This window comes from Alexandromys fortis, unplaced genomic scaffold (genome assembly GCF_014885135.2).
Source record: "Alexandromys fortis isolate MF-2015 unplaced genomic scaffold, M_Fortis_MF-2015_v1.1 scaffold_10, whole genome shotgun sequence".
NCBI lineage: Eukaryota > Metazoa > Chordata > Mammalia > Rodentia > Cricetidae > Alexandromys > Alexandromys fortis.
The window spans coordinates 20,977,053-20,999,557 of NW_026067895.1; the positions used below are offsets into that span (position 1 = coordinate 20,977,053).

The 22,505-nt window shown below is 46.8% G+C and overlaps 1 protein-coding gene across 2 annotated transcripts in view; it reads right to left on the reverse strand.

Annotated features, from left to right (window-relative positions):
* Positions 1–22,505, reverse strand: part of Myof (myoferlin) — a 137,485-nt gene that overhangs the window by 13,954 nt on the left and 101,026 nt on the right. For both annotated transcript variants that reach the window (XM_050157674.1, XM_050157668.1), the window contains 12 exons: positions 22,323–22,421; positions 21,203–21,364; positions 19,479–19,644; positions 16,788–16,864; positions 12,696–12,707; positions 10,908–11,006; positions 9,151–9,276; positions 7,546–7,701; positions 6,946–7,037; positions 2,302–2,472; positions 1,421–1,569; positions 233–372 (listed from right to left, as the gene is read on the reverse strand). In XM_050157674.1, coding sequence (XP_050013631.1) covers positions 233–372; positions 1,421–1,569; positions 2,302–2,472; positions 6,946–7,037; positions 7,546–7,701; positions 9,151–9,276; positions 10,908–11,006; positions 12,696–12,707; positions 16,788–16,864; positions 19,479–19,644; positions 21,203–21,364; positions 22,323–22,421 — 1,449 coding nt within the window. The remainder of the gene's footprint in view (positions 1–232; positions 373–1,420; positions 1,570–2,301; positions 2,473–6,945; positions 7,038–7,545; positions 7,702–9,150; positions 9,277–10,907; positions 11,007–12,695; positions 12,708–16,787; positions 16,865–19,478; positions 19,645–21,202; positions 21,365–22,322; positions 22,422–22,505) is intronic.

Sequence of the window (22,505 nt, forward strand, 5' to 3'; positions counted from 1 at the left end):
AGACAAAGGGAGACCCTGGCTTGAGTTGGTTTTGAATCGTAGATAATCTCTTGTGGGTGTGTAACGAGATCCCTGAAAATCTTTGCAATAAACTCCTTCGGGATGAAACTAGTTTGAGTTTCTTTTTTTTTTGTTTCTTATGTATTTAAAAGGATGAAGGCATGTCTCAAGAGGCAAGCCCATCAGTGATCACCACTGCATTTGATGAGCAGGTGGTGGGTCCCCCCTTTACCTGGGAAATGTTGGGTTGGAAGGTGCTGTGCAAAGTCCTTGTCTCCACATGCTCAGGGACCAGCCCCTGAGTCCTGAGAATATGGAGGGCAAGACGCTCTTCAGGGGCCCCGAGGTGCTGGTGCAGGGTTTTGTTGGCTTCTGGAATGCAAAGTCACATTGAGTTAGGGAGGAAGAGTCAGGAATAATCCAGTCCCCATCAACTTGCAGCATATCATCCCAAACTTTGTAAAAAAAAAAAAAAAAATAGTCAGGCGTCACCAGTATGTACCAGTATGCACAGCGTCAGCATGAATTTGTACGGGACTAAATGGATACAAACAGCTCCTGGCTATGGGGCCTTGCCTACTGAGGCTCACACCTGCCTTGTATTCTGCCATTAGCAGAGCACAGAGCATACTAGAATGGGGGGATAGTTTGTATTTACTTTTGTAGCACAGGCTCTCGCAACCATCTTATTTCCTAGCCTCCCTTGCGACTAGTCAGATGTGGCCATGAGACCAAGTTCAGCTAGAACTCTCTCTCTCTCTCTCTGTCTCTCTCTCTCTGTCTCTCTCTCTCTCTGTCTCTTTCTCTCTGTCTCAGTCTCTGTCTCTCTTCTGTCTTTTGAGACAGGATTTCTCTGTGTAGTCCTGGCTGTCTTGGTACTTGCTCTGTAGATAAGGCTGGCCTTGAACTCAGAGATCTGCCTGCCTCTTCCTCCCAAGTATTACCAGCACCTGTCTGTGATGGACTCTCTTTGGGGTGGAATCCCTTTCACTGTCATTGGAACATTATTTATTTATTTATTTATTTATTTATTTATTTATTTATTTATTTTTGGATTTTTTTGAGACAGGGTTTCTCCGTAGCTTTTTGGTTCCTGTCCTGGAACTAGCTCTTGTAGACCAGGCTGGCCTTGAACTCCCAGAGATCTGCCTGCCTCTGTCTCCCGAGTGCTGGGATTAAAGGCCTGCGCCACCACCGCCCGGCTTCATTGGAACATTGCTGAACTGATTATGTATTACAGGAAAATTGGAAGATAAGAAAACGTGTCCATTGGGACACCTGTGGCTTTTGTTTAGGTCAGGTCAGACATAGGGTCTCTCATGGGATTATCAGGTGCTGCCTTGGCTCACGCTCCCCTCCCCCACGCAGCAACAGAAGCAGATCATCACATTGTGCTTTACAACCATAGCTTTGTGCTCACCAAATTCGTCCAGATGGTAGTCTCGTCCTCCGTATCTGATCCTGCTTCCGTCTTCGGAAAGGACTGGGGGTGGGAAGCCTTTGAACCTGGCTACATTTTGAAGCAACTGTGTTGGTCTCAGCTGATCTCTCCAGGTGTTGACTCCAGAACTGTGGACAGGTCTGGAGTTACTCCAGGTGCACAGTGTTCCACACAAGTGCACCTCTGTCCAAGGGCACACATCTAGTTGGGGAGGGACAGGTCTACACGTGGTGTCTTCTGGACACCTCTCTCAGAGGTATAAAACCCATACAGTACTTTGGCTTCAGCCAACTCATTGTGTTTTTTTATGTCCAGTTCCCTCCTTAACAAAAATGAGGAACCTGGGATCACCATAGCCAGAGAGGCAAATTAAAAAACCAGAAGTGATTTGCAGTCTCATTGGATGCTCAGAGAGCCACTGGTTAGCAGCAGGGGACACTGGGCATAAAATCCTTGCTGGGGGGGGGGGAGTTGGACGGTGGATAGTTGGTAGTTAACAATCAATCGCTGTTTCTAAAAGCTAGCGAATCCATGCCATGACACCTGGCTAGCCTAAGTCCCTGGCATCAGGAGCTCAGGAACAGGAGAGAGACTGGATCTCAGAGCACTGATGACAGCTGTGTCATATGCACGGCTCTGCTCTGCTCCAGCGACCAACACAACAGACTATCATATGAACAAGGCAATGTGGTGGCCCTAGGTCATCCTCAGATAATTTTGTTAAAAATGACACTCGATGGATTGAAAGAGCCGTGGCACACTGAAGCGAGGCACCAAGGGAGCCAGAGTCTCACAGCCTCCCCAGGGGAGAGCCTTGGGTACAGCAGCCCCCCCCCCCCACTCACGGGGAAGCAACTTACACACAGTACTGCTCGGGAAGGCCGCAGTGAGACCCGAACCGGGAAAGGAAGCGGTTCTCCAGGTCGATGATCGTTTCTCCCACCTTCTCATCTCGGGTTAAGGTGTCATAGTCATAGACAGAGATTTTCAGGTCTTTGTCTTGAGGCAAGTAGCAGCTCAGTTCATACATTCTAGGAAGAAAAAAAAGACCCGCACATATAGAATGATCAGGGGCCTTCTGTGTGGCTCCAGAAACCAAGACTCAAACGAAGAATTGCCAAGTGGTGGTGGTGTTTGGGGAGGTGGTGTTTGGGGAGGACAACTGGTGTGGGTAGGGAGAAGTGATGAACGGTAGACACTAGTAATAAAACAACAAGAGTGCACGCTCACTCAGAAGAGCCCGGATTGATTACCTATGTTCCGATTCCAGCTACGACACTCATTTAGCTAGCCTCTCTGCTCAGTTTTCTCCTCTGCAAAACGATCCTACCAACTCTCATCACCTATTCTAAGAACCAAGCAAAGAGACGTCTAGGAAACCTTCAGTAAGAGAGGATTGATTAAAGCTTAGGATACAATAATAATACATCATATCGTTAATCTTAGTATTACCACCTGGGACACCTTTCTCCTCTCTCCAGGAAGATGGATAAGGCACCTGATCTACAGCCGTTTGTCTATACACCACTTCATTCTGTACTCTGCTCATCAGGGTCGCCTGCCCCAGGAAACAACTTGACCCATCTCTCGGAAGAACACAGGGGGGGCATGCATGAACTTGCCTAGTGTGCCATGTAGGGGGCCTGCCAGGACCTCTGGTCCTGCCACAGACTTCATTCAGTTCTTAAACCTTTTCTATGGAATCCACATTAGAATGCAAATGTTTCTGAGATGTGGAGAGATAACTCAACAGCTATCATATTGGTGGGCGAACTTTGGGTGCTGGCTGCCCATATCAGCAGCAGACAGGCAGGGCTTAGCCTTAGTATCGTGTTGTTCCCGGAGGGATCCCTCTTATTTCCAGGTGCTCAGTACATTTAACTGAAGGAAAACTGTGCAAGGTCTCGTTCCCCCCCCCCCCCGCCCCCTCTGGGCTTCCTCTTGTTCTTGTTACACTCTGGTTGGACAGACTTTTGTCCAGTGAGCCAGGAAGGAGTGTTCAATGGCACCCTGGAAGAAAGCCTCCTGAGTGTCTCCTGCAACAATCTCAGAGACCGCTCCAGAGGCAGCAGCTGCCCTAAGGTTCCAGGCAGGCAGGTGACTACAGGGAAAGGGTTATTTGTGTCATAATTACACACAAAGCCTCAAAGCCAGTGTGGGCACCAGGTGCAGACAATATGCAGACATGCACGCAGCTCAAGTACCCATACACACACACACACACACACACACACACACACACACGCTAGCCGAGTGCTGTGCCATACACGTTTAGTGCCAGTGGTTGGGAGGCAGAGACAGGTGGATCTCTGTGAGCTGCAGGTCAGCCTGGTCTACATGTTGAGTTCCAGAATAGCCAAGTTATGTACAAAGACCCTGTCTCAAAACAAACAAACAAACAAACAAACAAAAAACAACAATAAAAAGAAAAGCAGTAAGCTGGGCATGGTGTGCACTCCTCTAATCACAACATTCTAGAGACAGGAGAGGGTTGCTGTAAATTTGATGCCAGCCTGGCCTACATAGTGAGTTCTAGAATGGCCAGGATTCTACAGTGAGATCCTGTCTCAAGGGAAACAAAACAAAACTCCAAGTATCTTGGGTGTTCTGGTTTGACTAAGGAATGTTCTTCTCCCATGAGATATCAATTTTTTTAAAGAAATCTTTTGGTTTATTATTATTGTGTGGATGGCGTGTGGGTAAGTGTGGGCACCACAACCCGCACACGGAGGTCAGAGGACAGCATTCGGGAGTTTAATGTGATCTAGAGAAGCCAGAATGAGCAATGGCCAAGAACACAGGACATGCGGCTTCTTTCTCAAGCCCTGTCCCAGAGTCTCTCTGCTGAGAAACAAGCCACTTCCCAAGACTGAGGCCCCGGCCTAGGGTCACCAGCTGGATGGACGGAAGTCTGTGCATCCCCCTAGACAGCCACTGGCCTGGCAGAGCCTGACAGCATCCCTACTCCCAGGATGGCTCTGAGAAAGACTTTCCTGCCGCTTTGTTAAGCTTGTGCTGGCAGCTCTGAAACAGGCCATTCAGACAGGGCCGCCTTTCTGCCTTCAAAGCTGACTCTGCCTGCTTCCCTTTGCACGGAGCCCTCCTTCCTGCCCTGCGTGCCTTTTCCTGTCTAGACCTTGGGGCTGGATCAGTGGAAGAAAGGGAAAATGATCACATTGCTGTGCCAGAGGATTTACCTCCCCTCCCTGGGCCCGGCACTCAGCCTAGGGGTACGCAACATGGAGGGTGTTCGTGTGCAGGTGTCTGAGGGTATGCGTGTGTGCGCATGTATACACACATGCTGGGGGCCAAGTGGGTGGTCCTTTGTACACGTATGTTCCTGCCTGTGAGGATGGTTTGTTTGAATCTAAAAACTGGATGACCAAGATTTGTGCATCTGTGTATGTGTGAGGACATGCATGCATGTGTGTGTGTGTGTATACATATAAGCATGTATGAGAGACACAGACACAGAGAGGCATAAAAAGACAAAGAGGAATATATGTGAGGCATAAAGTAATGAGTAGGTAGGGCAGAGGGCAGACAGAAACAGTGCTCTCCCACTTAGCAAAATTTTGGGAGAATAATGCCCCCCCTCCCCTGTGTGTGTGCATGTATACATATATGCAAACTGTTGTGCTCATTTGTGCATGTGGAAACCAGAATATCTTCCTTTTCATTCACCTTTTTTTAAAAAAAAACAATTAAGAACAAAGTCGGGTGGTGGTGGTGCACACCTTTAATCCCAGCACTCGGGAGGCAGAGGTAGGTAAATCACTGTGAGTTCGAGGTTAGCCTGGTCTACAAGAGCTAGTTCTAGGACAGCTAAAGAAACCCTATCTAGAAAAACCAAAACAAACAAACAAAACAACAACAACAAAGCCCCAAAACAAATATTTTTAGTTCTTAATATTGGGGGGGGCATTATGTGCATGGGTTAGGGTCAAAGGGCAGCTTTTGGGGGTCAGTTCTTGCCTCTCACCCTTTTGCGGTTGGTTCTCTCTTGTTTCTGTTCTGTGCTGCACACTGCACGCTAGCTGGCCAGAAAGTTTCTGGATGATTTTTCTGTCTCCTTACATCTGGCTACACAAGTGTTGGGATTACAGATGTGCACAGCTGCCTCTGATTCTCTCTCTCTCTCTCTCTCTCTCTCTCTCTCTCTCTCTCTCTCTCTCTCTTCCAAGGATTTCAGGGATGGAATTTGGACTCTCAGAATCCTGTGGCCACATCTTAGCCACAGCCTCTGCCCTCCACCCATTTTACAGATGTAAGAGTTGGGGATCCAAACCCCCGTCCTCACGCTTGCACAGCTGGTCACGGAATCTTCTCCCAGCCCTTCCTCACATGTCCGGCACAACAAACATTTCTCTACAGAGGGTAGCTTTGCTCTGAGTATGAAGTACTGCCAAGGGCTCTGGGAAAGCCTGGAGCAGCAGCTGTGGAGCTGGCCCCTTCTGTCTCTGTCACTGGTCTTGCAGTTTGTTGACAGAGCTGTGGGGACTTGTGTCTTCACCTGAGATACAGGGCTCCTAACCCTGTCATGCCCGGTCAGAGAGTCTAATGCTGGAGAAAATGAGACCTGGACAGGACAGAGTGCGGTGCTGGTGCCAAGGAGACACTGGGGTCATAAGGCATGGGTTCAAGTGCGACCTCTGCCTATGGCCAGGAGAACATTAGGCACACATTCTCTCTGGGCCTCTTTCTGTTCCCTTCAGAGCTTCGTGAGATTTTCTGAGACGTCTTCTATAAATGGCTCAGCAGAGGACCCGCTCACTCTGAATGCTCAGAAAATTAATTGTTACTGAATATGGAAAGTGCTTACAGCTGATTAATGCTGGTTTTACTCAACAATCATCTCTGACAAGATTTATGCAATGGGGCTGATAAGATGACTCTTGGGCAAAGGCTCCTGCTGCCAAGCCTGACGACCTGAGATCAATTCCTGGGACCTACATAGTAGAAGGAGGGTTCCCGACTGCCACATGCACACACACACACATGTTCACAGAAATGACATAAATAAAAATGTTTAAAAATATAGATGTTATAGCCAGAATCAAGTCAAGGTTGTAACTACAAAGAAAATGATGCCGTGTTAAGGATCTTGGGGACATTAAAGACCCATAAAGCAGATTCTCTGTCCTGTCCCTTTGCACCCTCCTCTCAGTGACATGGTCACTGGATCACAAGGAGAGAGCTAGTCCAGGAAACAGCTCACTCTAGCCTCTGGAAGCGAAAACGGGATTTAGTGGCAGTTGAGCCCCCTACTCCAACCGCCCCCAATGCTTAATGTCCTATGGGGCCTTGCTTTCTACCCAAAGACTTGGGACAGATCTTGATGCAGAGACACTCATTTTTTGACCTTTTTTCCTCATGGTCCTTCCCAGTCCTTCTACTTCTGCCTGTTTCCCTGAGGAGGACATGGCTACCTGCCCCCAGTATGAGCGCCTCGAACAGGGCAGGGCACCTTTCGTGAGGGAGGAATGCTTTGAACTGTTGGTTACCTGCCGAACACTGGGTTGAGAGTGTTGGGAATGTAATGGTCTCTGTCTTCAATGACTTTTTTGCCCAGGGTTATTTTGATGTAAGGATCACACTGTGGAGACAAGACGGGTGAGATGTTATATCATCGCGGGGGCAAACTGAAGTCAATCTCGGGGATAGACTCGGCTTGTCTCGCTACTCCCCACGGATGACAAAGGAGGTGCTGGGGCACCCGAGGGCCTGGGATGAGCTGGGTGCAAGGTTCTCCTCTGGGTGGCAGGGAGCCAGCGTACCTTCAGAGCAACTGTGTGGGTGAGAAGGTGGGGTGGGGTGGAGGTAGGGGTGACCTGGCTCTGCTCAGGCTGGGCTTGTGACTGGAGCAAATCTTGTCCCGGGTCACATCGGTAACATGAGAAGGATGAACTAAAGAGCCCTAAGCATCCCCCCAAAGCTCTTAGGTAAATCCCCATGGGGACAATCCTCCTGCACACATTGTTTTGCTAGAGTATCTTTCTCCTAGTGAGATAACAGACGCCCAGCGAGAAAGAAGGTGACAATTACCATGGCTGATGACTGTAATTATCCTGCTACAGGAGAAGGCCCCACACCCAAACTCTTACCAGGCCATTGTTGTCCTGGGGCTGGAGCTCTAAGCCTTGAACAATGTAGATCCTAACCGTGCATTCCTGCGGAACACTGTCAGGCAGTTCCCGAAACTGCCTGGGAGGAGCTGGCACACTGGGGTCATCGGGCAGGGGATAGATTCGGAAGGAACCCTGAGAGAAAGAGAGAGAGACACATACTGATGACTTCAAAGGCCCTGGCCACTGAGTAGAGGGTTCTTAGGAAATGGCTCCCTCTTTAGAGCACACAGGGTCCCCTCCATATCACAACAGTTGGGCGATGTGGATCTGTGTTTGTGGAAGAAACAACATGCATTGGCTCTTGGGTGAGTCCAGTAGGGAATGTGACGGAGTTCTATAGCCATCATTTCAGAAGAGGGCCGATTAGGAAGCAGGTGATAACCTGGACAGGAAGTGGAGGTGACTGGTCAGTGTGACGGAAGGAGGTGGCAAAGAGGTAAGGAGTTGAGATTATTTTGGAGATGGGAGTAGCCCAGTGGAGTACGAAGGTGGCTCCCTTTCTGTGTCAGCCCTACCTGCCTGGGACCCACTCCCAGGGAAATCCATCGTGCAGGGAAAGGCATCGGAGTTGGGATTAGGATGTTTGGGCCTTTGTTCTGGCCAGCTGCATTAAGGAACATGTCATGAAGCAAGCAGCCACTGAATACTGGGTGTGGAGGACCCAAAACTCTAGAACCAGAGTGTGGCACAAGATGCGAGATTAGTCTGACTCTATGCCCTATTGTTGGCTTAGTGGGAGGCTAGGGCAAGGAGGATTTGAGACCCTGTGTCGGGTGTAATCCTCTGATCCATTAGCCATGTCTGCCATTGGCAAAGGATTAGGACAAGGCAGTGTTAGGTGCCCTGGCTCTGCCAAGTGTGCTGGGGAGGAGAAGCAGCAATCAAACTTAACAGGCAGTGAACCCAGACCTGTGGGAGCCCAGAGCATGGGTGAGTCATGCTGCCCAAAGCAACCAGGGGACTCTTGACAAACACTGACATTCGAGCTGGCTTAAAGCAGGAGCAGGGCTTGGTCAGACCACAGAGAGGAAAGGAAGGGCATCCAGGGAAGGAAGAGGGGCCTGGCCCAAGGCTCTGCGCATCCGTCCAAGAGGGCTTGCAAGGTGTGTTTGGGACTTGGGAGTGGTTCTTCCATGCTGGAGGGACACAGGGCTTGCGAAAGGCCTGCTCGGCTTTGGAGGGAGCTGAGACCTGAGCTGGGAAACCAAGAGGTGTGCTTAAGCCATTCAGACAGGGATCAGATTTGGCTGCACACTGGTTGGAAGGAGAAAGGTGGTGAGGAGCTTGGCCTGGGAACTTGCCATATGATCCTACTATAAAAATCCCTGAGGGCAGAAGTGCAGAGGAGAAAGTAGGTCTTGGAAAGAGTTAGGCCTGGCAGATTCAAGGCTGGCTGACCCAAGCAGGGAAAAGCACACCCTGGCTTCCCTTTGCCCCTTTCCTGTGGGCAGCTTTTCCCCCCAGCAGAGGGCAAAGGACGGTCTAATCCAATACTGTTGTGCTGCAGACGTCTTCCCTCCATGATCCACAAAAGCAGTGAAGATGAATTTGAAACAGGACGCAGACACATATCTGACTCACTTTGAACTCTCCTACCACAGACGGGTCTTCGTTCTCGTCGGACTTGCCTCTGTACAACTTGAAGGTATCTGAGAAATCCGTCAGGCCCTCAAATTCAGCTACATCCTCCAGTTCACAGTCATAGATCTGGAAACCACAACAGAGTCTCAGTTTCTCATTAAAACACAGGCAGAGTCTCAAGTCAACGGGACTGAGTACCAAAAAGCAGGAGGATGCGAGGAAACACGTGGGACACTCACTCACTGGTGGGGGCAGCAAAAACCAACCTCTTGGGAAAACGCTACGCTTCCTCTAGGGATTTAAATATCCACTTATCCTATGGCCCAGAAATGGTGATTCTAGGAATTTACCAAAGAGAAACAGAAAGAAGTCCTTGTGGTTCAAGAATGCCCACAGTGTCAGGAGAATGAGTTAACAAACTGTGGAGAGGGAGAGAGGGAGGAAAAGGGAGGAAAGAGAGAGGATGGAGAGGGGGGGTGGAGGTAAGATAGAGTGTGGAGCTGACCCACCCCCAACCCAGTCTAATCCAATACTAGTCAGCAAGAAGAGAAAAACTCTTAATACCACAACAACACGGTAAGTCTCAGCAGCAGAGTATGGGACCAATGGAGCCAAACGCAGGATGTAACAAGGTGTGATTCCAGTTATATGGAGCACACAAGCAGACAGAGCCAACGTAACATGGTAGAAGCCAGATCAGTGGTTCACCAGCAGGCTGCGCTCACGGGGACTGGCTTGAAGGGGGGCCCAGAGGAACTTTCTGTGTGTGAAAATGGTCTTTCCCCTTGCCCTGCTTAGCACAGGTGTGCACAACATTGAAACTTGGTGGAAAGATCACTTAATGGCATACCAGTTATATTTTGATTTTTAAAAAGACAAGCAATAAAGATGGACTGGAAGGAGAGAGAGGAAGGAGGGAGTCAGGGAGGAGAGGAAGACGGAACATGAGTCTTTCCCCTCAGCTCAGTCTCATCCGGTTTCAATGTGATAACTTACGTGCTGGTGTTACTTAAGCCACACAAATATATCACGGCATCAACAAGCAAGGATACGGGTCCTTATACTTTGATAGAGGGATGATTTTAACAACTAGATGTTTCTCATTTAATTTTATTTTTCTCCTATACCTTGCTCTGACTTGGATTTGCAGCTGACAAAGTTAGCACCTGAATGGAGAACTGAAAAACTCAGAGCATGGATCAGAATAGTCCAGATGGCCACCCCTGCCTGGCACTGCAGCCTCCTCCCGCACAGGTGTGCCTATGGTTATGATGTCCAGATGGCCACCCCTGCCTGGTGCTGCAGCCTCCTCCTGCACAGGTGTGCCTATGGTTATGATGTGACAACCAGGGACACATACATGTAACAGAATCAACTTTTCCTTTAGCAAAACTGGTCACTGTTCACAAGACAAAATGAAGCATGCTGACATCAATGGCTTTGCAAGGACACTGTGACTTCTGGGTCTCCCTGAGCCAAACAATTCTGGATAATTGTTGGCCTAATTAGTATGGTACCAACCCATTCCTAGACTTCTGCCAGATGCCCCCAAGCCCCAAAGGGACAGTCACGCAACTATAACTCAGCAGCTTTCCTCAAGTCCTGGTACTTGGCAAAGGCGAACCTGTTGCAAGAGGGCTCTTCAGGAGACACTCCTGGCCCCTCTCCATCAGTACCCACCATGAGGCCTTTTAAACCCAGGGCCTTATGCATGCTGGGACCAGCTTTTCCCCACCCGCAGACATAGGTCCAAGTACCTTGAGTTTGGAATAGCCTTTCTGAATATACTGCCCACATTTTTCATGCTCCCCCGAAGAAGCATAAAATTTACTCCACCAGTCGATGATTTCTTCCTCCTAAAGCCACGGCAAAACGAAAAACATCTTTACTAACAGTCTGGGTTTCTAATTCATACAGGAAAACCGCTGTGTAATAGATGAGGAGATTGACTGACGCTGAGATTCCATGCTTCTGTTCATATGCACTGTGGGCAGCACGTTCATGATTCTGCTCAGGTAGACCTCAACCAATGACATGCATGTGGGGGGGTGCGTGTGTGTGCACACATGCATGTGCACATGCGTAGGAGTGTATGTGGAGGCCAGAGGACAACCTCAGGTGACACCGCACGAATGCTGTCACCTCCTGTGAGCAGGGTCTCTTACTGCTGGGGGCTCACCAGTGGGCTAGATTTGCTGGGCAGCAAACCCAGTCATCCTTCTGTCTCCGTTTCCCCAGTGCTGGAATGTAAGCATGCACCACCACACTCTGCATTTTCACGCATATGCTGGGGCTAGAACTTGAGTCCCCGAGCTTGTGAGCAAGCGCTGTACCCATTGCCATGTATCACCCTCGCTGCTAATGAAATGTGTTTGCTTCAATGTCTGCACCTATATTAGTTTTTCTTAATGCATATGATTTATTAATGTCTCTTTGTTTCTCTGCTGTTAATATTTGTTTCCACAGATAAATTAGCATAGCGTTTCCAACACGTGTTTTCTATGATCTCATTTCTTTAGCTCTGTTAGCAGTAATACCAAGCTCTCTAAACTAGGAGTCAGGTGAGCCAGTTCTAGCTCTAGTCCTTAGGTTACGAGCCACAGTGCCTTGGGCAACTTGTCCTGCAACTCCGATCATCAGTTTCTTCTTCTAGCAAGCAAGATAGTAACAACCGGCTCCATCCGCCTCCTAGAGTTGATTTGAAAATCAAACAAGATCACTAGGAGAGCGAACTCTGAAACATTTCACATGTGAAACAAAGGTAGGGAGGATTATGGTCCATTTACACTAGGGACTCCAACTCCATCCTTGGAGATTCTGATTCAGTCATTCTGGGCAGAGAACTGGGTGTTATTATACTTGCCCCCCAGGTGATTTCAGTTACAGCCAGACCTGCGAACCTCTTGTTCTGATGGTTCTTGGTTGGGCAGAAGAGATAGTATATAAGGCAGAGTATCTGCATAGATCTTAATCTCTTTTTTTTATTTCTCTTCTTCCCTTTCCACCTCCATTCCTCCTTCCCACCATTTCTTCCTCCCTCCATTCCATTTTCCTTTCCCTTTCCATCCCTTCCTTCCCCCCTTCCTTCCCTCCTTCATTCCTGCATAGGGTCTTGATACAGAGTTCAAACTGGCCCCAAACTAATCACCCTCCTGCCTCAGTACCTGCACATACGTGTGTATATCCACACACCATACATACCCATACAAATGAAATCATAAAAAGTCTGTTTCTTTTTTGTACTTACATATTTATGTATATAAATTCTTATATACACATGTATCTTTATATGTCTTTAGATGTATATTCATACAGATGTGTGTGCACACACGTGTGTGTAGTTACAATGAGTTATTTGCCCTTTGCAGATCATCAATCCATCCCTGAACTTAGGAAAAAGACTTTACATACCAGTTGTAGACAGGAAATACATGTATTGAGCATTGAACCAAATGTCTTGCACATGTCAAGCCAAGCTTTCTACCCCCGAGCAGCACCCCTGACCCCGTGAGTCTTAGATGTGCAAAAATATGTACAACAGTTACCTTTTCTGACAGCTGAACATATGATGTCAGTAGTAAGGAAAATCATACACAGGTCACGTGGATGTTTGGTTTAAGATCCCATGAGCATTAGGTTTAAAGAGAAAGAGAGAGAAAAACATTATTTTCCTGCATACTTTACAATCTCAACATTTAACAGATCCTCTAATTATTCCAGCCAAAAGCATCTCATCATTGAATGTATCTTAGAATTCTCTGGAAACACACCACGGAGTTCCACACAGTACTTGAATGCTTGGAGGTATGCACCCATGTTGTGTTTTTAGTGGAGGTGGACTATACTGTGGTCAGCTAACACGGTGGGTGCACAGGAGGGAGCTACTCATCTTCCTTAGCCTCTCATTCCATGCAGCTCCAAAGCATGTCTCCAGTGTGACCTCATTCTCAACCCTTCAAGAGCTGTCCTGTCACAGTTGATGCCTTTCCTGTGTTCCCCCCCCCCCCCCCCCCCCCCCCCCCCCCCCCCCCCCCCCCCCCCCCGCCTCTGTGAGAATACCACAGCAATCCTGACATGAGAAAGTCTTCTAATACAAGGATGGTGGGTTTCTTTTTAGCCAAATCCTTCTACTTGAATTCCTGCATGGAGAATTTGCCCCTGGTGTTAGGGCATGCGCAGGAGTGAGAGAAGGAAGAGCTAGAGTTTGTTAGACTTTGAGTTTCCTCCTGGTTCTTGCTGGGACTCTGGCAAAGCTCACCCTCTGAGCCAGTGTGAGAAAATGCTACCCAGTCTCCCTTCCTGAAATCCCAACTTCCTTTCCAATGTAAGAGCAACTGTTCACTACCACCCTTTTGTGGTTGCTGTGGGGAGGGCCACCCGCTTCTTCAGGTCCTCAGTATTCCTATCTAGACTGACCCTTGTTACAACAGAATTGCCAAGGGAGGCAGAGAGAACAAGATGCGTCAATTCTTCTTATTAGATCCATCCCAAAGCAGATTAGGGTTAAATAATCACAGGTGGAGTGAGATTTTGGAGAGAGGAATTTAAAAAAAAAAATCTTTTCAGTCTCAGTGTCTTGAGTCCAAGTATTTAGTCTGTTCATTTGTGTTTATTTTAAGTCATGCAGAACTGATTGAGGGTAAAGAACAGGCCGTGTTGAAAAGGCATCCAAGACAAGTTGCTGACTTTAAATTTCAGGGCTAGTCCGGGAGGGTTCCTTCACTTCTGCTTGCTCATTATCCCGTGCAGAAAAGGAAGGACAGCAACTCATGTGACTTTCTTTTTTTTTTTTTTTCAATCGAATAAATAAACTTGAAAATACAATTCAAAACATTACATGGCACGGGCCAGTCTCCCCTCTAGAATGATGGTATTGTCTAAAGGTCACCTTTCACTCCAAAATCTGCTAATAGACCCCGGAGGAATTCAGGCCCTTAGACCATGATTCCCCAGTCCCATGGAGCCTCATACATATTATTATACATACATGCACTGTCCTTGGAGAAGCCATTTTGCCGAGTGCTGTCGACATACTGCTTAAGCACTGGAATTGGAAGGCAGTTGTTGAGACGACCATGAAGGGATGTCTGTCACCACTTGATCAATATGCCCCCCATCCTCGCTCTTCTTTACAGAGCGCTAAGCTCATCTGTTAAGAGTTCCCATAGACATCATAAAGGATGATGCCGTCACGAAAGACTCAGTCTCCGGCCTCCAGTCCTCAGCAGCAGCATAGACAGACTCATTCATGCAGATACAAAGACTAAATTGAGTTAGTGGTAATAATGTATGCATTACATGCACGTGTGATACATGTAATAAAGGACATTAGTAAGCTCGCCATTGGCTCTTCCAAATCTCAACGTTGTTCATTAGACTTTACAGACAGATGTAATGTCTACCCGGACAAACAGAGGGACGTGGGCGTCCAGAGGAGATTTTACCTTTTCCTATCAACACAGAGGATCTCAACTAGGTGTGAGGGGAGCACGCCTGTTACAGTCATGTGAGTGTAGTGGGAATGACTTGACTCAACCGTCTCTGGGCCTGCTACTCCTCCAGGTTAAAAGCTGAGGCAAACGGACCTTTCACAGTGTGTTGCTAGAGTAACCTAGTCTGAGCCACTGTCACATACTGGCGTGACACTATTTTCCTTGTTCCCCAATAGTACTGAGGATGACCCAATACCCAGAAGGCATGCAGGCAGGATTGATTGGCAGCGGTTGGCGGTAAGCTGGAGGCAGAGTATCGAGTGGGATCTCACACTGCCTTTTCCCAGAGTGACTGTGAAAATCCCCGTGGAGAATCTTAAGTCTTAAGCACATAACTTCTCCCTAGGCAACTACTGTTGATATTTATTGATACTAATTGGGGTTATTTTCAATAAGTGAACATAGTCATGTTGCCCTGTGGTGTTGGGAATTTGTTATTGTCATCTGTGATTGTGGAGAACTGCCGCATAGTAGAATCAAACACAGCCTTCCAGTACTGGCTGTGGAGACGACATTTAACACAGGCCAGTTGTTAGTGAGCTTAACGCAGCGGGGAAGAAGTGGGTTTTTAAAAGGTGCCGTTTATGGACATAGCACATTACAGCGCAATCATGTGTATTTTCCAGCCAGTGTGCGTATTAAAACATGCTGTGAAAGTTTATTCTAAATGCCAAGAGAAACAGTGAGCTATTTGGCTTTTTCTCTTTTCTTGTTCCTTCCTGTAGAAGTGGCTGGGATGGTTTTCAGACTGGATCCCGAGGAAGGATTCCCACCAACCTCTTCCAGAGTGAATATAAAAACCCAGGGTGTTTCATGTACTGACAAATAGGGTCATTCCTAACCACGACAATCCAGCATCACACGGGGGTGGGGGGGTGGGGGGGGTCCTGACATGGGAGTTCTCACTATTGCTTTAAATGTTACAATTTGTTCTAGAAGCATCTAACACTTGGTATCACTTGGGCTGCCCCTACCAGCGGTTCTCCGTTCTTTATGCATGTGTTTGAATTATGTACATGGATAATGTTTTAAGTATCCTAGGTGGCTGACTAGTAGGGGCTGAAGCTGCTAGTCCACACCCTAGCTTCTTAAATTGTAGGTTATGACCTGGTGGGGGAGCGGGGGTGTCACAGGAAACTTGACAATAGTGAAAGGTTTCTAAATGTGTGACAACTAAAGTTTAACTAAAACTAAAGTGTGTAAAGAGTCCAAAGTGCTTCTGGCGATGCTCACCCATGCTGCACTATGCGACTCCATCGTAAACTTGCTACTGAATCCACAGTCCATGCATTTTTGCATTGTGCATGTAGTCACACCACACAACACCGGTGAATATCTCCTGAAACACCCCAGCTCAGATCTGAGACCAGCATACACTCAGTGTTTTTACACACCGAGCTTCCTGCTCTCACAGAAATGTAATGGTTTAATTATGGAAAATAAAGACATGTTATTTTCCTATCATTTTCTTTATCACATAGGTGTCGAATTACTATATCTTTGGATTGCATTAGTTAGAATGTTCAAGTTTTAAAGATTTCTATTTGAGTTTCATTAAAAGTTAAATGAATTTTGGCTTGGATTTCGGACAGAATTTTCAACCATTTCTGAAAAGGCCCTAAACTACTTCTGCCATTTTGAATTAGTACTACACATTTATGCAAAGCGGAGTTTCGGCGTTGATGACTATAAAATCAAAATACTAATCGACCATGAAAATTATTAATGATGCTCTCTGTCCTGCGGTATTGCATATCCAGCTGAGATTTAATTTTTTATGTAAAAATGAGTAAGCACGTCTATCTCATTAGAATACAAACTTGATTTTGTTTTAGACAAATGGTAAAATTATGTCTAGTAAAAAATTACTTATACAAATTTTATAATAATTATTAGTATATGTTTTATTTGTATACCTTATTTTATAGACCTTTATACCTGGGGCTGTGTAAAAACTTCTCAGGTAAAAAGGGGTTATAAATAGAAAAATTTTAAGAAGGCCTGGTTGATAAGTGTCTTTGGATGAATACAAGATTCAGATCTTGTTACTATTCAGCCCTTGTAAATTGGTTTGATGACCATTGTTTTAATAACCTTGAATGGTCAAGTACACACACCAGCTTAGGCACCTGGCATACAACCTACCTTAGAAGCCAGTAATGGTTTGGTGTCTTCTATTTCAATGACGACATCCCGACATGGGGGTGCAGACATAAGGGAGGCTGCAAGGCAAAGAACTTCATAATATAGAACGCTTAGGACAACATACTGGAGAGCATTCTACTTCATGATCAAGTTGAGCAGCTATAGGACGGATGAGAGAGTTAACCTGGGTGAGACTCTCCATACCTGAATGTAGAAATGACGCTACCCTCATCACTGTCTCAGAAGAGTGTAAGGCTTTAGGCATTTTACAGGGGACTATGGGGCTCGTTTTTTTCTTGGTTTTGGGTAGTTAACACAATTCCTACCCATGACAAGTGCTTGAAAAAGAATTGTTCTGGAGAGCAGAGAGGCAGCTCTCAGGTAAGGGTGTTTGATGCCAAGCCTGATGACCTGAGTTTGGTTCTCAGGACCTCACAGTGGAAGGAGAGGAGTGACTGCTGCAAGTGGCCTCTGCCCTTCACCTAGGCACCACACCCATGCACACTGTAAGAAAAATAGTTAAAAAGATTGTGCTGGTTATGTAGGAGTGGGCACGAGGATGGCGAACCTGTGTCTAAAAGAGCCTCGTTTTCTTGGGAAATGGGCTAGAGAAACACAGAAGAGGAGTGGAGGAAGATAGAGGACAGAGAAGGTGATTAGAGAGAAGAAGGGAAGGGAAGGGGAGAAGAGGGGAGAAGAAAAAGCAGGATGTGTTTCTTTCATCAGCGAGACACTACTTTTGTCTGTTCAGCCAGCCCTTGCTCTCCCAGTGTATGCAGAGGGAGAAGTCCATGGCGTGATCTTGCACGCAGTTTCCAGGTGTATGCAACTCTGGATTTAGGATTAAGAGCAAGGGCTTAAGAACAGGCCCTGGAGTCCCTGGGTTTATCTCACCCAATCAAAGGCAGGTGCCTAAGGACTAGCCTGATACCCAGGGTGGAGTCACAGGAACATAGTTGTTGAATAATTGAAGAAGAGCCTAGGTCAGAACTCAGACAGAAAAAAAACCCCACCAAGTCAAAAGACCTTCCCATAAGGTTACCTACCCAGGCATTGGACATAGAAGACATGAACAGAAAGGAAGGTACTCTAGGGAAGGATTACCATGCTTCTGCATTGGACTAATTAAGCAAATTGTTTACATGATCTCATGTGGCCCTTTGATAATCCTTGAGATATGTTATTATCTCCACTTTAAAGATAAAAACTTAAACTGAAGCAAGAAGGGGCAAGGTTGGTTGCTGCAAATTGAACCTTGATGGATGGGAATAAGTTCATAGACTAGCTCTGTTAGACTCTGGTTTCTTTGTTATCAATCACCCCAGAACCCAGGGAAGAGCAAAGGCTCAATAAATGTCAGAGAAACACTCAGATAGAGGAAGGAACTGGACATTTATGAGCATCTATGATATACCAGTTGTTTTAAGATGGAGTTTTCCATCCACCTGGTACCCTCAGGTAGACAAGTTGCCCAGAAACTTCGGATATAGACTCATCTGCAACTGCAGACCACACAGGACTCAAGAGCCAGATGGATGGACAAGGATGCTTGAATACCTCTGTGAGCAAATTTCTTCCTAAGTACCAGTTTACCCAGGATTGACTTGTAGTATATTTGCTTAAACAGAAGATATCTTGAATAGAATTTTCAGTGAAAAATGGATAGAATTTTCCAGTCCTTGACTGAGGTCTAAACTCATGAAGACAAAGGGTCTGTGATCTTGTACACCAAGTGACTGAGCCCCCAGCCCTTAACACAGTACTAAGTACACAGTAAACTAAAAAACAAAGATCTATTGAACCGAGAAGGGCAAAACACTGTATCATTACCTATTTGTTATTGAAGTCTAAGTTAAATATTATAGCCTGCCCTATCACTTGCATATTAACTATACAACCTAAGGTAAATCATTAAAGTTTGCTTGTGTGGATAACAATGGGGTAGCTTTCAAATGACCTCACGACATCTTTGTCAAGTGTCAATGAAGCGGGCCCATGGACAAAGTAACTCGGAATAGCAATCTCCTCCCTAGAGCTGGCCAGGGAAAACAAACCTGTAACCCTAGCACTTGAGACAGAGAGGGAGGAGATGGCAGAATCCAAGTTCATCGTGAACTATAAAGAAAACCCCTGCCATTTAGAAAGAAAAATCATCCTCATGGATGGGATCTCCGTGTCCACATACAGGAGGCCCTGTTTCTCCACATCTAATATTCACAGCACTGACTTGCACACATTCATTTCCTTGTTGATGCTTTGACTTTGAGGACAAGATTGTTTTGGTCCCTTGGTCTCCCCAGCAATTAGACCAATGAATGACATTCTATGAAAGTTCAACAACCATTTGTTGGAGGCTGAACGTCTCAATCCCTTTCATTGATGTGGGGACAGTACCCCCTGAGTCTTCAGGATCCTTCCTCAAAGACAAATAGGGAAGCTCGTATAGCAGGCAACATTCCCTCCAAAGACACACCGCATTTATGCAGGAGCAAAGCATGCCAGGATTCTGCCCCTCAAAGTAGTTCGAGTTCAGGCTGGCTGTCCCATGACTATCTGTATTTCCCTAGCCCACTGGAAATCACAACTTTCTTCCTCTGTAGTATCTAGAAAGAGGATATGGTTTGCAGCATTCAATCTGACTAGGTGTAAAAAGCTCAAAAACGTAATGTATAGACTTGCCCACAGACGTACCTTTTAGCTGAGGTACAATATCCTCTTTTCCCTCATACGGATCACAGCGAAAGCGGTCCAGGCGGTCAATGGTGCACTGGCCAACCACGGGTTTCCGCCCAAACTGCCTGTGGTCAATGACTTTGATCACCAGTGGAGGCATGTACAGTTCTTCCTTGGGCAAGAACTAGGGATCACAAAAAACAGATGCCTTTTTTTTTTCTCTCCAAGATCTGGCAGGGATAGCTGTCAATTCTCCCAAGGGACCAGCCCAGCTTCTTTGTGCCCTATGAACATAACCCAGGAACCTTCCATAGGCCCTCCAGTGGCTGGGGTGCCTATGGCTCAGAGCTTAGAGCATTCTCTTTTAGCCAGGCTCTGCGAGATCAAACCCTCCCTCTGCTATCACAGAGTACATGACCTTAGGAACTTTTCTAACCCTCTATGCCCAGTTACTTCCTCGTTACTAGTAGCGCCGTGGAATCCATACATGAAGCACTTAGGGTGAAGAAGGCAAGCATCGTGGGGAATGAGTCTTTGTCACTCCTGGCCCCATCTTCTTCCTGAGAGTTATTTCAGTGACAGTAACTGTCCAGAACTTTAACTATCTGCTAGCCAGGGCTTAAGCAGAATTTAGGAACAGTGGAGACACAGATAAACTATCAAGGGAAATAACAGACTGGGAATCCTTCAGTGCTAGGGTGTTGCAGGAGCTCCTTCCACTCTGCTCCTTCAGCCAATAGCCACTGAGATACCAGCCCACTGGGGCGTGGTCTCTCTCCCTTTAAAAAAGCGGCCACTTCCCTCAGAGGCTATTGGCTGAACACTAGATGCTCAAAGCCAAATGGAGATGCTCATTTTGCCTTCACTGTCCTGGAATGTAGGGGCCTTGATGACATGCCCTGATTGGAGGACATGGGCTGACCTGGAAGCTTGATTGTGGTTTGGATGCATGTCTGTCATGGCCTTCACTGGAAGAGAGGACGGGGCTTCCTGAGTGCCTCCTCTCACTCAAAGCTGGGTCCTAGACTGGAAGTTACAGGGGAGGAGGGTAGAGAGCAGAAAGGATAGGCAGAGTGTCTTTGGGGTGACTAGTTAGGGATTCTGTTTCTACACATCCATGAGGTTGTCCGTCTGCAGCATCAGAGGGAAAGACTTCTGGCTCGGGAGTGGAAGGACCCGGGAGTAGAAGGACCCTAGTCCAAGTTCTGGCCACTCACTCGCTGTGTCCTGCTCCATACATTAGTTATACATTAGTCAATCTTTTCACTTTTTCTAAGGGAAGGGGAGGGTGATAACTGTGCCCAGCACTGAGCTGGAGCTGTGCATGAGATTAGAGCACAACTACTAAGGCCTATACTGAGATGAAACACTCACTGGAGAAACAAGTGGTGCTCATACACATGTCCCCATGGCTGGAGCTGCTTGAAGCTTTCAGAAATTGGAATCAGACAACCTAAGGAAGGGGGACCTCTGACATGCTCAGTACAGGACTAGGTTTTCTGTCTGTCAGAATCTGGAAATGAATCAGCTGTCGGTGAGTATACACTCACACTTCAGGCATGGACACACATGGATGTATACACTCACACGTCAGGCATGGACATACATGGAATACATGCTCATATTTCATATATGAACACACACAGGAGTATGCACTCATGCTTCAGATATGGACATACACGGGAGTATACACTCATGCTTCAGGCATGGACACATGTGAACTGCACAGTCTACATACGTACCACTTTCATGAAGAGAACAGAACTTGGGAAGTTGGGCGTCTTCTTAAGGTTTTTGATCACCACCGATTCGACTCTTTCTCCCCCACACTCCACCACCAGACTAGGGGATGTGACAGAAGCCATCTGGTAGCTTTTCATATTTCTTAAGCCCCAAGCTAGAATCTGAGAAAACAAGTTAAAAGAGGAGGAAAGGAAACCTGACATATTAAAAAATACCATATCAATTTTGGTTGTGGTGGCACACACCTAGAGGAAGGTAAATCTCTGAATTCAAGGATAGCCTGGTCTTATGGAGTGAGATCCAGGACAGCCAGGGCTACACAGAGAAATCCCATCTCAAAAAACAAAGAAACAAACAAAACCTAAAACTATCAAACAAGAATAACAAAATGTATAAGATAAGCTGAAATCCAGCCTCAATCACCAGGACAGTTTTTAAGATGGACTTCCATACATTTGTCTAAAATACCAGGGAGTATTATCTTCAAGAACCTGTGGACAACAGAGGAAGTGGTTCTACCCTTCCCTTCTGTTGAGAGCTATAAAAAGAGCCCCAAGCTGTAAATGTAATGTAAAGTCAGCTTCTCTGTGTGTCTGCTGCAAACAGGACTCACGTTGTGATCTACCATGGGGCAATTTGGAACATCAAGTATAAACCTCTTCTCCGGTAAGTGACTTGCAAGCATTCCAAACGGGTAGCTGTTGTTTGAAGCTTCCCGTGTCTGTCTTCGAGAACACCCAGGCGAAACAGAGGCGCTAACAACGCTCGCCTTATCAGGACACTCTATCCAGACACATTATCTCCACTAGCCCGTGTCTGCCCTAACTATCTCTCCTGCCGCCACTGTCCACACGCTTCCCTACTCCAGGCCTCTGCCTCCCTTGCAGGTCCTTCTCTCTGTTCCCACAGGCACTTTCTCTTGGGCCATCTTCTCTTTCTCTGGTGAACTCCCCCAAGTCTCAGAAATCTGCTTCTTGGTGCTTTTTGTTAAGATTTCGATTTTCTATAACTACTTCTAGTTTGGGGGGAAGATTTTATAGACGTGCAGCCTGACGCCATTCTCTGCATTAACAGTTCTTGCTTTGGTTTGATTGGGTAAAAGTTGGCGAGAATGCATACCTCAATAGCAGTGAGCTGAACCACGGGCCGGATCCCCGGAGGGACCATGTATAAGTTCGGTGCTCGTTGAGAGGGAAGAATAGGAAGGTTGGAGCCATCCTGTGGAACAAGCATAGGCTGTCAATACTTCCTTTTCACTAGAGCCAAGAGTGCCTGGAATGAGCAGGATGCTTCAAGTTGCTC